This window comes from Fundulus heteroclitus, chromosome 21 (genome assembly GCF_011125445.2).
Source record: "Fundulus heteroclitus isolate FHET01 chromosome 21, MU-UCD_Fhet_4.1, whole genome shotgun sequence".
NCBI lineage: Eukaryota > Metazoa > Chordata > Actinopteri > Cyprinodontiformes > Fundulidae > Fundulus > Fundulus heteroclitus.
This window is the reverse complement of record NC_046381.1, coordinates 19,475,763-19,490,452: the sequence shown is the minus strand read 5'-3', so window position 1 is coordinate 19,490,452 and position 14,690 is coordinate 19,475,763. Positions and strand designations below refer to the sequence as shown.

At 38.4% G+C, this 14,690-nt stretch overlaps 1 protein-coding gene across 4 annotated transcripts in view; it reads left to right on the top strand.

The window, feature by feature from the left end:
• cntnap2a (contactin associated protein 2a) overlaps nt 1-14,690 on the top strand; it is a gene marked incomplete at its 5' end in the record, with an annotated part of 289,852 nt that overhangs the window by 211,111 nt on the left and 64,051 nt on the right. For all 4 annotated transcript variants that reach the window (XM_036124791.1, XM_036124789.1, XM_036124790.1 and 1 more), the window contains 1 exon segment: nt 11,049-11,219. In XM_036124791.1, coding sequence (XP_035980684.1) covers nt 11,049-11,219 — 171 coding nt within the window.

Here is a 14,690-nt window from a genome sequence, read left to right as displayed (position 1 = left end):
CGACCAGAAAATGACAGGCCACAGATGGCTCAATTACACAAATGAGATGAAAAACAGGTCTCAGTGGAAATTAAAAAAAGATTGAGGAAGAATGCTTGACGTGCCAGCTTTCAGCTCTTTGCAGAACTGTGCGTAAGTTCGAGAGCTTTCAACAGCTATATCTGAGTCGTGCCCTTAGGGGCACCCTATATAGATGAGACTATTCTTAGTGCTTTGATCAAAACTTTATGAAACAACTTAAGGTATGCTGGAAGAACAAGAGGTAATTGAAAAAGTTATATTAGTGTATGGTGTATGTTTTTTTTTTACAGAAAAATATGAAAGATTAAACAATTTACAACAAAGTGAAGACCTGATATAAAACAGCAACAGTAGGAGCTTTTTTTTTTTTTTCGCATCTGCAAAGCTATTAAAAAAGGATTGCCCCCCCTTCACTAATTTCTTTTGTTCTTTGCTTTTTTTGTGTCCTGGCCAAATATTTCAAGACATCTAACAAATTTTGATATCAAAAAGCAGGTGTGGAATGACAACACTGAATGATACCATTCCAACACACACACCCCGATAACTGTCAGACTTTTTGAATGAAGAACTCGATTCAATATAACCTGTTTGACAACATAAAGTAGGCTTAATTATCTTAAAAGCAACATAGCATGCCACAACTTAAAGAAAGATTAAAAAACACTATTAGTCAGCAAATTTCTAAGTCTTTTGGACTCCAGTAAACCCTAGTGAGAGTTAGTATTCACAAATATAGAAAACATTGGTACGATCAATTCACTAAAGCACTTCAAAAGTGTCCTGATCAGTTTGTGATCTTAAGTTGAACTGCACTTAGGTTATGTAACAGGACAATGATCCGAAACACACCAGGCTTGACCCAGCTTGTGGCTGAAACCATAAAAAAAAAATTTCAAGTGGCCAAGTCGAAGCCAAACTTAGTGGCAAGGGCTGTAACAGGCCAAATGATCCTTGAGCGCTCTCCAATGCAGCTTAATTAAACAAAAGAGTAGAGGGCCAGAAGTGCTTCTCTCATTGCCATTTATGACAAATGCTTGATGGCAGTTACTCCCACCAGTTCTAAGTTTGGGGGAAATTACTTTTTCACAAAAGCTGGACTGGATATTTTTTTGCCCTTAAATTATGAAATCATCATTTAAATACAGCTTCTCTTCATCTATTATTACATCAATAATTATTTTCTAATCTGAAAGAGTTTGGTGTAACTGAAAATCAGTAGCAGAATAAATCCTTATGAGGGGAAAATGTTTTGTTTTTTTTTGTTTTTTACATCGACATATCAATAGTCTCTTATGCTCTCTGGCCAAGTACATTATTTGTATTTCCAGTGTGATTGCTTATGTACTTAATATTACCTGTCATAGTCTGTCTGCCTTTAAAGTGTCTGTGTTAATGACCTGCGGCAGCGCAGTCAGTCATCCTTGCCATCTGTTGGCGCTGGCATGTGACCCAACTGGTCAGGCACAAAGAGATGAATCATCCACTTGGCTTCCAGACCCTGACTTCCCCTCGAACTGTATTTCACATTGCGTAGTTCTCCACAGTTCACTGGGTCGGGGTTTTTGTCTTTTGAAGCAGGTCCCCTTTTGGTTGAGGTCAGCGGCTGTTTTCGGTGTTTCGTGTAACACGGTGCTTTACTTAATGACTTCAGGGATCAAACAATGCAACACGGAAACAATAAACTGTGGTTTCATTAGGTGGTTAGCAGCAAATGATGTTGCTCCCTTACTCCTGTCCACAACTGAAGTGTGTCAGAATACAGTTTATACTTAATAATACTTAATTCTTAACTTTAAGCACTCAGTGAACTATTATGTACTGATGGTATGAATTCCAGTGGGTATGTATTTCACCATTTCACATCTCGTCACAAAGGTAATTGCCTTCCGTGCGCTCTTTTTTTAATACTTTGGTGTATTTTTGCCAAAGAAAAGATCACCAAGGTGCCTATAAAACTATGAAAGCCCATGTTAATTATTGACCTCTTGTCTGCATCTGCCTCAAGAGAAGAAGCTAAAGCAGCTTGTTTACTTTTGGTCGTGAGTTATAGTATAGAGCAGGGGTGTCAAGCATACGGCCCGCGGACCAGTTCCGGCCCGCCGAACAATTTAGTCTGGTCCAGTGGCTAAATGCATTATCATTATTCAACAATGATTTGGGTTTTTTTTTTTTTTTTTTTTCAGTATCCTGTCTGGCAATGTGGCTATAGGAATTGATGTCTTAATGCCAAAAAGAGCTCATCAGATTTGACTTTCACAAGTAGAGCAGTACTGCTTTTGCCATAGTGCTCTGCTTGATTTATGACTGTGAATAGTTTTATTATGATTCATGCGGGGAATATCTCAAATGATATGGACACTACAATGGGAAAGTAGGAGAGGAAAGGAAGAACAAGAAGAAAAAAAGAAAAGGTGAAAGAAAGAGTAGATTAAAGGAAGAGAATGATAAAACAATTATTGAAAAAACATGTACTTCGTGTAATTGAAAATCTGCAGTTCCTATATTGGCCACGAGGGGCGCTGTGTTTTAATCAGCAGATGGTAGCACTGAGCTTCAGATGTGGAAAATTGATTTTAAATAATTTCTTAATTTTTATCTGTTTGATGTACTTTGTCATGCAGGACAGTGTTTTTAAGTTTCAAAAAATTTTAATAAATGTTTTTCAACATTGTACAATCACTGTGATCAGTTCTTATGCATAATGCACTTAAGTAAATGTTTAACTGAGTAAAAGTATTGTTCAAATTGCACATACTTTTCTTAAAAATGCTGAGGTTATTCATAATATATCGTGTAAAAGTGAAATTCATTTAATATAAAAATCAACAGCAAGTCCACTTTTATTAGTTCTATTTAATCTTGCAATGAGTTTACTCGTGTGGCCCTCTTGAGATCAGATTAAGCTGTATGCGGCCCCTAAACCAAAATGAGTTTGACACCCCTGGTATAGAGCCGAAGACAAATAGATGAGTTAGGGCTTTGTCTACTGTAATGGGGGCACTGCTCTAGTCTGCATTGGTGAAAAAAGAGTCTAAATTTCAACCCTTTCTGGATCGTAACAGAACGATATGCTGGATAGAGGCGGCTCAAATGAGCACAGAACAAACTTTGTAAATGTAGTAAATGTGTTCCGATTTGTTCAGCAAAACACATTTTTACGCACTGCTTGTTTTTGCACTAATTTATTTCAGGGCACCTCTCTGTTCTTTTATTTACTGGGTAGTGCATAACATAGTTCTATGTTAAGCAAGTGAGATATAAACTCTACTTGAGTGCACACCCTCTCAAAAGAAACGATTTGAGTGCTCAAGGTATCCCCACACGTCTATGTAAAATAAAATTAATATGTATTTTGCAGCCATGTGTGCCTATAATAAGCAAGCGAGGCTTTTTACAATTGATCAGTGCGGCAACAAAGGCCACAGGTGAACTGAGGGTAATACTGAGACTCTCATGAACAAGAAAGGAACCGAAGGGCATACAGGACAAGATTTGATAAAAGGAAATGTCATGCTTTGCATTACCTCCGGAAACAATTACTTAGGCATGGTCTATTAAAAGGTAAGCTCTTCACCATCAATAGATTTTTGTCCTTTTTACAAAAGGCTCTTATATTTGTATGTTGTTACCATACATACAGAAAATCTAAAAAGCCTTATTTTTCTTCATTATTTCACCGTCACATGTAAAGTACAGTAGTTGCCTGACTTTTAAAAGTGATTTTCTTCTGTAAGTGTGGCAGGCTGTATATAAAACGTGGCTTTGTATAAAGGATATTAGGATTCACATTTAACAAGTTTATAATTTTTTTTTCTAAGTATTCAAGACATTTGTTTTGGTAAACATTTCAATATGGGAGGGATGAATGCGCCACAGTGCCAGGCCAAACAGTTACATCTGTTGATTCTGGCAAAAGAACAATCAGAGGTTCATCATTTAGGCTTCCATCTTTATTCCTCCAGCATTAATTTCTCTCTGACTCTGGGTCTCTGTGAGTCCTCTGATTCTTTTATTCTCCCTTGGTTCTTGGACTGTGATTCACTTTTGAGCAGTTTTGCTTTCCTCCCACTTGTCTTCTTTTTTGTCCTATTCCCTCCCTCTCCCTCAACAACAAAATTTGACTTCAATTTGTGGTTGTGTAGCCTGGTATCCTTCTAGATTCTGTCTTTGTCAGCCTTCTTTCTACTCTCTTGACTGAAGCTCCCATTCATAAGACAAACATAATTAGCTAAGCGCCATTGTCTGTCATTATAGCTTTAAAGTTGGCACAATTGTGAGAAAACTGTTGTGTGAGGAAATGTATTGGAGCATTTTTCCTCTCCTACTGGTTATTTCCCTAAATATTATTCCTAGTACATTCTTAAAGTACTGGCAAGATCTTACTGGTTGTATATGTTTTTGACACAAACTATATTATTTATACAAACTATACAGTTTTTTATAACTTTAGTAAGGAAATGACGTAGTATGCTATTTTTTACTTTCATGTGCCCTGCAAGCAACCTCTGGTTAGGTACTGAATTAGCCCTCTCTTTTAACTGGCTTTGCCTCAAATAGAAAAATGAACATTTTAACTTCAAACACTCATTACAAAGAGAGCATCAGTCGGCTGTTGACTGTGAACATGAACTTAAGTATGAACTTGGCTGCTGTTTCAACTGTTTCAGATTATTTATATAGAGCCAATTCACAACACGTCCTCTCAAGACATTTTACAGTAAAAAATTATGTTCCTTCAAATCACACTGACAGATTCCTAGTGAAGTAGATGCATTTATATTGTTCCTGTTTATCAAACAATCCAATCAACTTGAGTTCATTACTCATATTGGTTAAAAAGTTTTCTATGTAAGGTAATTCAGCAGATTGCATCCATTCCTTGACTTGTCGCCTTTACTCCTCCTGGATGAGCATGGAGCGACAGTGGACAGTCACTTGCATTGTGTCAATGCATTTCTCTCTAGTGAGAAATGTAAATGGCCATTTACCATGACTGACTGGGTGTCTGAGAAGACAAAGCATAAGCACACAAAATACACAGAAGCGCTGATCCATGGCTTCATCTCAGAGAGAAACATACCTAAGCAGATCACTTGTGAGCTAGTTTTCAAGCCTATAGGATAAGAACACATACAGTTAGTCACAGTAAAGGCTTAGCCAATAGCAATTTCTCAGAGAGAGATAGGGATAATGACTGACCAAGAGGACCAAGTGTATCATCTATAGAAGAACACAAAGTTGTCAGCAGTATCCCATGCTAATGCCTCCCTCCAGATAGAGGGATAGTGGTCTTTATGCCCTCCAGCAGCCTAAGCCTATAGCAGGATAACCACAAGAAAAGCTCAGGATAACCTAAGCCTCTTTAACTATAAGCTTTGCCAGAAAGGAAAGATTTAAGCCTGAAAGTAGACAGGGTCTCTGCCTCACTGACTAAAACTGACAGCTAGATTGCTAGGAGAGAAGGCTGATAACTAGAAGATCTGCCTCCAATGCTACTTTTAGAAACTGGAACCACCAGTAAACCTCAGAGCGAAGCGCTCTGTTAGAAACACATGGATCAATCAAATCTCTGATGTATGATGGGGCTCCCTTGATGTCCTTGGTATACAGAGTCTGAAGTGCATAGTGTTAACAGAAATGGTTTTACCCTCTGGAAGCATGTATCTACTAAACATTACTGGCCTGAACAGTGAACCCTGTGGTACTCCACAAGTAACATTGGAGTCTAAAGATTTATCATTTGCATGAACAAACTGAAGACTTAAACAATTTGATTTAAACCACCATAGTGCTAGTTGCTTGATTCCTAAAGCATGTTCAAGCCTTTTTAGGAGAATAGTGTGATTGACTGTATCAAATACCATTATCTGAGGCCATGAGAATATCATTATTGACATTCATCAAGGTGGTTCAGTGCCATGATGAACTCAGAAGCCTGACTAAAACTCTGCAAACAGGTCATTACCGTGTGAATGTTCACATTCTTGATTGGCAACTATTTTCTCAAAACTTTTAGATAACAAAGGAGGAACAGATATAGGTCTGTAATTTAGTAAGTCTGCTTGATCAAGGGAAGGAATCTTGAGTAAATTTTGAATTACAACTACCTTAAAAGCATGTGGTATACAGGACTGTCTCAGAAAATTAGAATATTTTGATAAAGTTGTTTATTTTCTGTAATGCAATTAAAAAACATGAAATGTCATACATTCTGGATTCATTACAAATCAACTGAAATATCGCAAGCCTTTTATTGTTGTAATATAGCTGATTATGGCTTACAGCTTAAGAAACCCAAATATCCTATCTCAAAATATTAGAATATCGTGAAAAAGTATACTAGTAGGCTATTCAACTAATCACATGAATCATCTAATTAACCCGAAACACTGCAGGGTTTGCTGAGCCTTGAAAAACACTCAGCTTGGTTCAGTAAACTAAATCACAAGTATGGTAGTGGTAAAGAGACGACATAAGATTCTCACAGTAACTGGTGTACTGACCATGGCATTACTGTCCTTGATTGGCCTGCCAATTCCCCTGACCTGAACCCCATAGAGAATTTGTGGGGTATTGTGAAGAAGAAGCTGAAAGACACCAGAGCCAACAATGCAAATGAGCTAAAGGCCGCTATCGAAGCATCCTGGGCATCCATAACACCTCAGCAATGCCACAGGCTGATTGCCTCCATGCCACGCCGCATTGATGCAGTAATCTGTGCAAAAGGATTCCCAACCAAGTACTGAGTGCATTAATGGACATTTTCAAATGTTTGATTTCGTTTTGCTGTTATAATTTATTTTTTTTTACTTGGTCTGAGGAAATATTCTAATATTATGAGATAGGATTTTTGAGTATTCTTAAGCTGTAAGCTATAATCAGTGATATTAAAACAATAAAAGGCTTGCAATATTTCAGTTGATTTGTAATGAATCCAGAATGTATGACATTTCATGTTTTTTAATTGCATTACAGAAAATAAAGAACTTTATCACAATATTCTAATTTTCTGAGACAGTCCTGTATATCTGTTTACCAAGCACAGATTAATTATATCTAAAATGGGGGGCATTCTCAAAAGGATTGGGTCTAACATACAAGTTTAAGGTTTAGATGAAGCTAATATTTTTGAATTAGTGAGAAAATTCAACTGTATCAAAACAGTGAAAACCCAGATCAGGTTCTAAAGTAATCCCCAATGTTTCCTCACTTGCTGAGGACAAAGTAATCAGGTCTGGGATGAAAACATGCCAGTGATTTTATCTTTAATAGAATCAATTGTATCCATAAAGAATTTCAGAAAGTCTAGACTGCTGAGTGCTTAGAGAATGGATTGCTCAATAAAGCTATAACTCTAATTTAATTTAATTTCAAGATTTAATGCAATCTGCTGGGTTTCCTTAGATAGGAAACTTTTTGACCAATCTCTATGATTTGATTGAGTTGACTCACTTTTACTGTAAACAATATGAGTATTGACATTCCCAGCTATATTGACCTTAAAAGTATTTAATAATAAATCAGATGAGAAGTCTGTCAACTGATCTAAATATTGAAAGTAATGGCTAGGTGGAGGATACAAAACAACAAACAAGTGGTTTTAGTGTCCTGCAATTGTAATGAGGAAAATTAAGGATTTGATATGCAAAATAATTTTAGCTAATATTTGGTCTGGGCTTAATCAATAAATCTATTGTTCCGCTTTTAAAATCTAAGTATATAGAAGAAGTTAACACATTTATACTAACATAAGCCTTTTGCAGCAGTCACACGTTTCTGTGAGATAAAATAAATCAGTGTGATAATCACAAATAAAGTAATTAACTAATACTGTGTTTGAGGAGAGAGATGTTATGTTAAGAAAACACATTTAATTGATATATTGCTATATTCAGTCAAAGTCATATTAATTTTTTTTTAGATTATCATTATTTCGTCCTTTTAGTTTAGTTTTCAAACTATTCGATTTTAGCCATGGACACTGTTTTCAAGGATGACAGAAGCTGCACAGAGGTATGTTAAACTCTGCTTCCTGGTCTGGACCCTGGGCTATCAGCATTTAGAGAACTAAGACACTCAGATTCCTATAAAGAAGAGCCACTCTGTCCAAAGTGTCAGACCAGGTTTTCCCCAAAATGTTTGCCAATTATGAATGTAACCCACAATGAACACTGCCTTGACAACCAGTGGTTGGAAGGAGGGACGGTTTGAGGCTAAATATGTCATCACTGGTCAGACCAGGGAGGGGACCAGAGAAATAATGGAATCCAACACTGTTACTGCAAACTTACATGTCGAAGCAACAATAATTTCAGTGACCTCCGTTTGGGATAACCGGGTGCCATTACTGCCAGCATGAAAAACAATCTTACTGCATTTATGCTTATCGTTAGCCAGCTGTTTGGGGAAGGATTTGATGTTGCTCATTCTGGCCCCTGGCAAACCGTTGACTATGGTCGCTATTGTCTCTAGTGCCATGTTTTTGACTATGGAGCTGAAATGCATATGAGTTGGTGGCTGGGATCTAGTACTATGCTTCCTATGTACAAGCAACCAACCAGCCTGAATTACCAGCTCCACGGCCCTGCTTGAAAATGAGAAACTACCCCTGGTGGCTTTGCGCTATTGAACACTCAGCAGATAGCTAGCTAGCTAGCTAGCTTGCCAGGCTTCCAATTCTTGCACCCTTATCTCTAAAACTACAAAATTACTACATTTCTTACACCTACCATTATAACTAAAGGTGGCGGAGGAGTAACTAAACTATGGAGACACAGAGCAGGAGAGAGGAGATAAGAGAAAAACGACAGAAGAGATAAATGGGATAGCCAAGCTAACCCTAAGCTAGCAACCCATTGCCGCACTGACAAAATGAGTTTGAAACACGAGGGGTTCCCAGATGTAAAATTTGGGACAGTTAAAAGAATTTAGATCAAATCGAGAGAAACTGAAACACCAAACAAAGCCACTGAGTGCAACAGCGAAAACAGGAAGTGACGCAACTCGTCTTACCAAATCAGTGTAAGATTCGCCCTTGCATTGCAGTTTTATTTAATAGACCAACAGAAACATACACACTTGAATTGGAAATCATACAAGGTTTTCCGGTATCTCTTTACAATTATTTTTACCAAAATGATTTGTGCATTTGTATTCCTTTCTCCTGTCAGTACTCTGAAGAATGACATTTCACTGTAGTTATAAGCTCAGTTATACTGGATATACGGTGTATGTAAACTTTGTAATGCTTCAATGTAACAGGGTTGGTGTCCAGCCATACTAGTCTCAAGTTTTCTGCAGCCTCTAACAGATTTTCTTTCGTGATTGCCTCTAGAGGAATGAGAGTATTTAGCTACATCTATCTTCCAATCAGTGTTAACCAGCCTTCTTGTCTGTGCTGTAGAAAGGTATCCCCTAGGCATGATGTTGGCACCATTCAGGATGATGCACAATGTTAGTTTTTCACCCATAACAAACATCTTTGACAAGTTTGCTGTCTCGTCTATGTACCTTGTGGCAATTTGGAAAATGAACTTCCTTTGGCTTTCTTTTAACAACAGATTTTGTTTTGCCAACTTTTCCATAAAGCTGATATTTGTGAAGTAAACTAATAGTTGTCCTGTGACCTATGGGTCTCTACAGCTCCCCCCCAAGTTGGCATAGATATTTTGGCTGTATTTTAGTTGAATTGTCTCTTTGCCCATCCTTGTCTTGGTTCATAGGTTTGAAATGGAATTGAGCAAATACATTTAGGCATTTAAATGTTGAACGTTTTAGTAGAAATGAGGATTCGTGGAAGGTTGAATTTACGGTTAGTTGCAGTAATATAAGCACAGACTCTTCTATACAGTCCATCACGCAGCTGTTTTTAAGGCATGGGTCAACAGCACTGTCCTCTCAGGCATCTAACAGCGCTCACTTTGCTGATAACACAATAGCCTTCACTTTTTTCTCGTCTTGCCCTTCGCAAGCTTTAAGGCGTTCTTTCTCTTCTATCACCTGCCCTCTGCTTGACTTTTCTCCCCTATTTTCCATGCAGTCTTCAATGTTCGATCCTTTCACCCATGCCAGGCCCTCTTCCCCCTTCTCTTGTCGACTCTCCGCAGCATGTCCTCTCCTCTGCCCCTACTGTTTTCCCAATACTCTTCGTCTTCCTTTAGTGATGGGGGCAAGACGGGGGGAATAGCAGACAGCAGAGGAGTCACTTCATCAACCACAGTCTGATAGTTCATCAGCAGCTGTTCAACGTGCTGCTACTTTGTCTTCATTAGTTGCCCTTGATTTCCTTTCATTCAAAAGTCATTAGAAAACTGATCGAAAATCCAGAAATCTTCTCTCTATGTGCTTTATGTTGTCATTTTAGGACTTGATTTAAACTAAAAGCGTATTATTTTTGAGGAACTTTCTTTCAGATATTATCATATCTGGAGAAAATCGAATGCTGTGTCAAAACCTCTTAAAGAAATATAATTGAAGTGGTTGAATCAATTATACAAAGGAGATATTAAGTAACCCATTTTATTAGTTTTGAGATTTTTTTAAAAATTAAGAATATTTCTTAAAGGAGCAGTAAATGAAATTGTACCACTAAGTGGGCTGTTGAGCACTGTCTGTAGACCATAACAAGATGTGTGACAAGCCACGCCTCTCTCTACCTCCACACCAGCTGCAACCCATCCCCCCTTTCCCCTCCCCTTTTCATTCGTCGGCTCATATGCAGATATTTGCAAATAAACACACAGCAAAACAGCTGCGCACGCACGTAAGCAAGAGACTGAAGAACGGCACAGAGGGATGGTAGCGGCGTCCTACCATAGTCCATCTAAAAAGATATATTTAGTTCTTTACATCACTATTTTTTAGTTCTTTCTAACTAAAGTAATGAAATTTTGCTTATTGCTCCTTTAAATCAAAATTATAATTTTTATATACCGGTATTTAAGAACAAATTAATTCTGCATTGCACTTATTGTGCATTTTAAATTGTCTGTCAAAGTTGTCTTTTCTTTTCCTCCCACCCACAGATAACTACTGGAACGCAGCGTCATTCACCACCCCGTCATCATACCTGCATTTCGCCACCTTTCAGGGAGAGACCAGCGCTGACATCTCTTTCTATTTCAAGACGAGTGCTCCCTACGGCGTCTTTCTGGAAAATCTGGGCAACACTGACTTCATCCGCCTGGAGCTGAAGTGTAAGATGCTTTTGAGTGCAGGAGAGTCATTTCTTTGTGTTTGTCTTTATTCTTCGATATCCTTAAGTCGAATCTATCCAGCCAAGTGTGCCGGTCTGACAGTGTTCGCTGCGCCCCATCTTGCACACACGCTCGCTAGTATGAAGGCTTATGCTAACACACACCCATACACCAGGAACAGCCATTTGCCAACCTGATTATAGCACATGCTTTGTGTGATTGCAGGAGAGAGCAATCATTTATTTAAGGTAATTGGTGTGCACAATAATTATGTCCATTATAAACCGCTGTTTAACAAAATCACCCATTTTCAGGGATGACATAACACAAGCCCTTGTTCATACATTCACACACCCCCGTCTCACTTTTCCTTCCCTGAAGCACGTCTCGTGCGTGTGTGTGTGTGTGTGTGTGTGTGCGTGTGTGTGCGTGTGCGAGAGAGAGAGAGAGAGAGAGAGAGAGAGAGAGAGAGAGAGAGAGAGAGAGAGAGAGAGAGCATTTTATTCTTCAGAGGAAAAGCATCACAGCACACATGCAGACATCCACATGCACTACTTTCACAGACTATGACTGATTCGGATCTGTTAATTACTTGTGTCTTCGTGTTCACTGGGTGTGTGTCACACTTTGAGGAGACCAAATGAAAAGCATCTTTATTTTTACAAGTTTTTCACTACAACTTGGTAGACACTTTCTCAGCCTTGGTGAGACATTGAAGACAACACAAGCTTTTGTGTTCAGTTGTGTTTGACATACTTATCTAGCCCTTTGTGATTTAGTGTTCTAATGCGGATCCAAAGCTCTTGTAAGAAAAAAAATAGGTTGCAGAAAAATCTAAAGTTAAAAAGTAAAAAAAAAAAAAAAAACTGAGAAAAATGCATGGACTGAAGTAACCGAAAAAAAACTGTAAATTAAACACAAATCTACAATGAACAAATCTAAACATTATAGTCACAGGGTAACAATTTGACATACAGGACACACTCAACCCCAGGCTGGAATTCAATAAGAGGACTTTGCTTCTTACCGTGTGTCCTATTTGGACAGGTAAAAATATTATACATCTACCTGAAACTTAATGTAAACTCTGGGCTCAAAGATGAATTGGGCAATAAGAAAAAAAATGTCCTTTGAAAGACTGATATTTGTCTTTTTTCATACAAAGCCTTGCAAATGCATTCATACCGCTCAAATCTTTTGCCTCATTTTGTCTCATTGCAACCACATACTTGCATTATTATTAGTAGGATTTTACTTAATAAACACAAAAATAGATAAGATCATAACTATAAAGTGGACAGAAAAGACTAGATGACCTTTATGAGTCTTTTTTTCAATTAAAAGTCTGAAATTTGGTGTACGTGTGTATTCAGCTCTTTTTAACCTGACAAAACCTATAAAAAAATACAGTACAACAAACTGCCTTTGGAAGTGTGTAATTCAATCTGAGTATACTCTAAATCCAGAAGTCCTTAGAGGTTTGTTAGAGAATATGGGGAACAAACTGCAACATAAGGACAAAGAAACACAGCGACCAGGTCAGGAATTGCTTTGTTTGAGGATGTTGAAGCATGCAGTTAAAAGACAAAAATCCAAAGCTTTAAACATCTCACAAAATACTGCTTTATCCATCTTCCGAAAAGGGAAGGAGTATGGGACAACCGCTAACACACCGAGACACGGCCGTCAGGCTCACTGAAAGGCGAGGTAAGGAGAGCATTAATCAGAAAAGCAGCCAAAAGGCCCATGGTTACTCTGGAGAGGAGCTGTAGAAATCCACAGCTCGGGTGAGAGAATCTCTTGACAAGACAATTATTAGACCTGCAATTCACAAATCTAGCCTGTATGGATAACTGGCAAGAAAAAAGCCATTGTTGAAGGAAAACCATATAATGTTCCATTTGCCAGTAATGTAGGGTACATGGTAAACACAGCAAACGTGGAAGATTTTCACCAAAACCGTGAATAATAATCATCTGATTCAGACAAAAAAAAAAAAGATGGACACATTTCTCATCCATCAGTTCTTACCTGAGACTTTGTGGTGGAGGTGCCTCAAAGTGAGCTGCTGTGATCTGCTTCAGTGGTTTAGATTAAATTCCCTTGCTGCCGTAGTGGAATTGCTCTCATCAGGAGTTTTAAAACCCATTCAAATTAATCACAGAGCTGCATTGTGAAGCTGTGTCCATGCACGCGAGGGCAGTCGATTGATGGTCAAATGCATTTTTTTTTTTTGTGTGTGTGTGATTTAGGTGGATTTGAGCATTAGGGTCAGAGTTGCTTGCGTGGCCATTTCCAGACGGTTTGGGCAATTTGTGCAAAGCTGATGTCCTAATAGATGCAAATTTTAAAAATGATCTGCTCAATTCAGAGGACGAGCTTTTAGCATGTGTCGTCGAAGAGCTTTTTATTTTCCTAATTCCTGTATAAATCAAATACTTGTTTTCGTGCACATTTTTGTATATAAATGCACTAACTGTGAGTAATTGCTACACCGGTTCAGCGCATGTCTATCCCCCCTGTACACAAAACGCAAAGACAGTAAGCATTTACCCTGTCACAGCTGCAGTGTGTGAGTCAGCATGTGTATGTGAGTGTACATATATCTCCTGAGGCTTTCAAAATGCCCCCACATTGATTTTTTTTTTTCCCTCTCCTCTCCGTTGCTATCATCTTGCATTTTGCCCCGCAGCACACGTTTAGACACACAGTCACAAAAACGGCTCGTAATGCACACGCGCGCGCAGACACACACATAATCTCTGCCCTCTCGCTGGTGCAAAACTCTCTATCTGCTGCAATCCAGAGAGGGCATGAAATGGCAGCATTAAACTAGACTAGCACGGCTTTGCCATTGCAGGGGCTCAAAGCACCGAAACACGCATTGACTGATACACTCACAAAACCTTTTTTTTTTCTTTTAAATAAAACACACATTACTTTTACCTCAGCAGGGTGAAAGTCATATTCCTCTTTTAATCTTTATACCGAGGGAAGGATACATAATCATTTCTGCAAGGAAGTGCTGAAGACATACTCAGAAGTGAGTTAGTGACAAGCAGCGACCGAGGACAAGCAGGAAGGTCTTGACTTTATGAATTCTCCGTGGCTTGAGGGAAAGTGAGCTCCGTATGACACTTTTTAAGTCCCCAAGAGACCTCGCGGTCTGTCTTACCCAGAGGTGATATTTAAGTATGGTATCCTGCAGAGAAAAGTCCTTTCCTGCTGGAGATCTCGGTTTTGCAAACTGTGTCATTGCCTCCGAGTGAAGGCCGCGTACTCTAAGTTTAGAATCAGGCCGTGCAGCTTTCTTGGACGCCTTTCTAAACCAATCAATGGCTTTCTGCTGAGAAAGAAAAAATTATTATTTTACTGAAAGTGCCTTTCAAACATATTTATACCTGTTCAACTTTTTAGCATGTTGCCATGTTAAAAAAAAAATTATTGAATGCATCTTATGGGAGACACCAA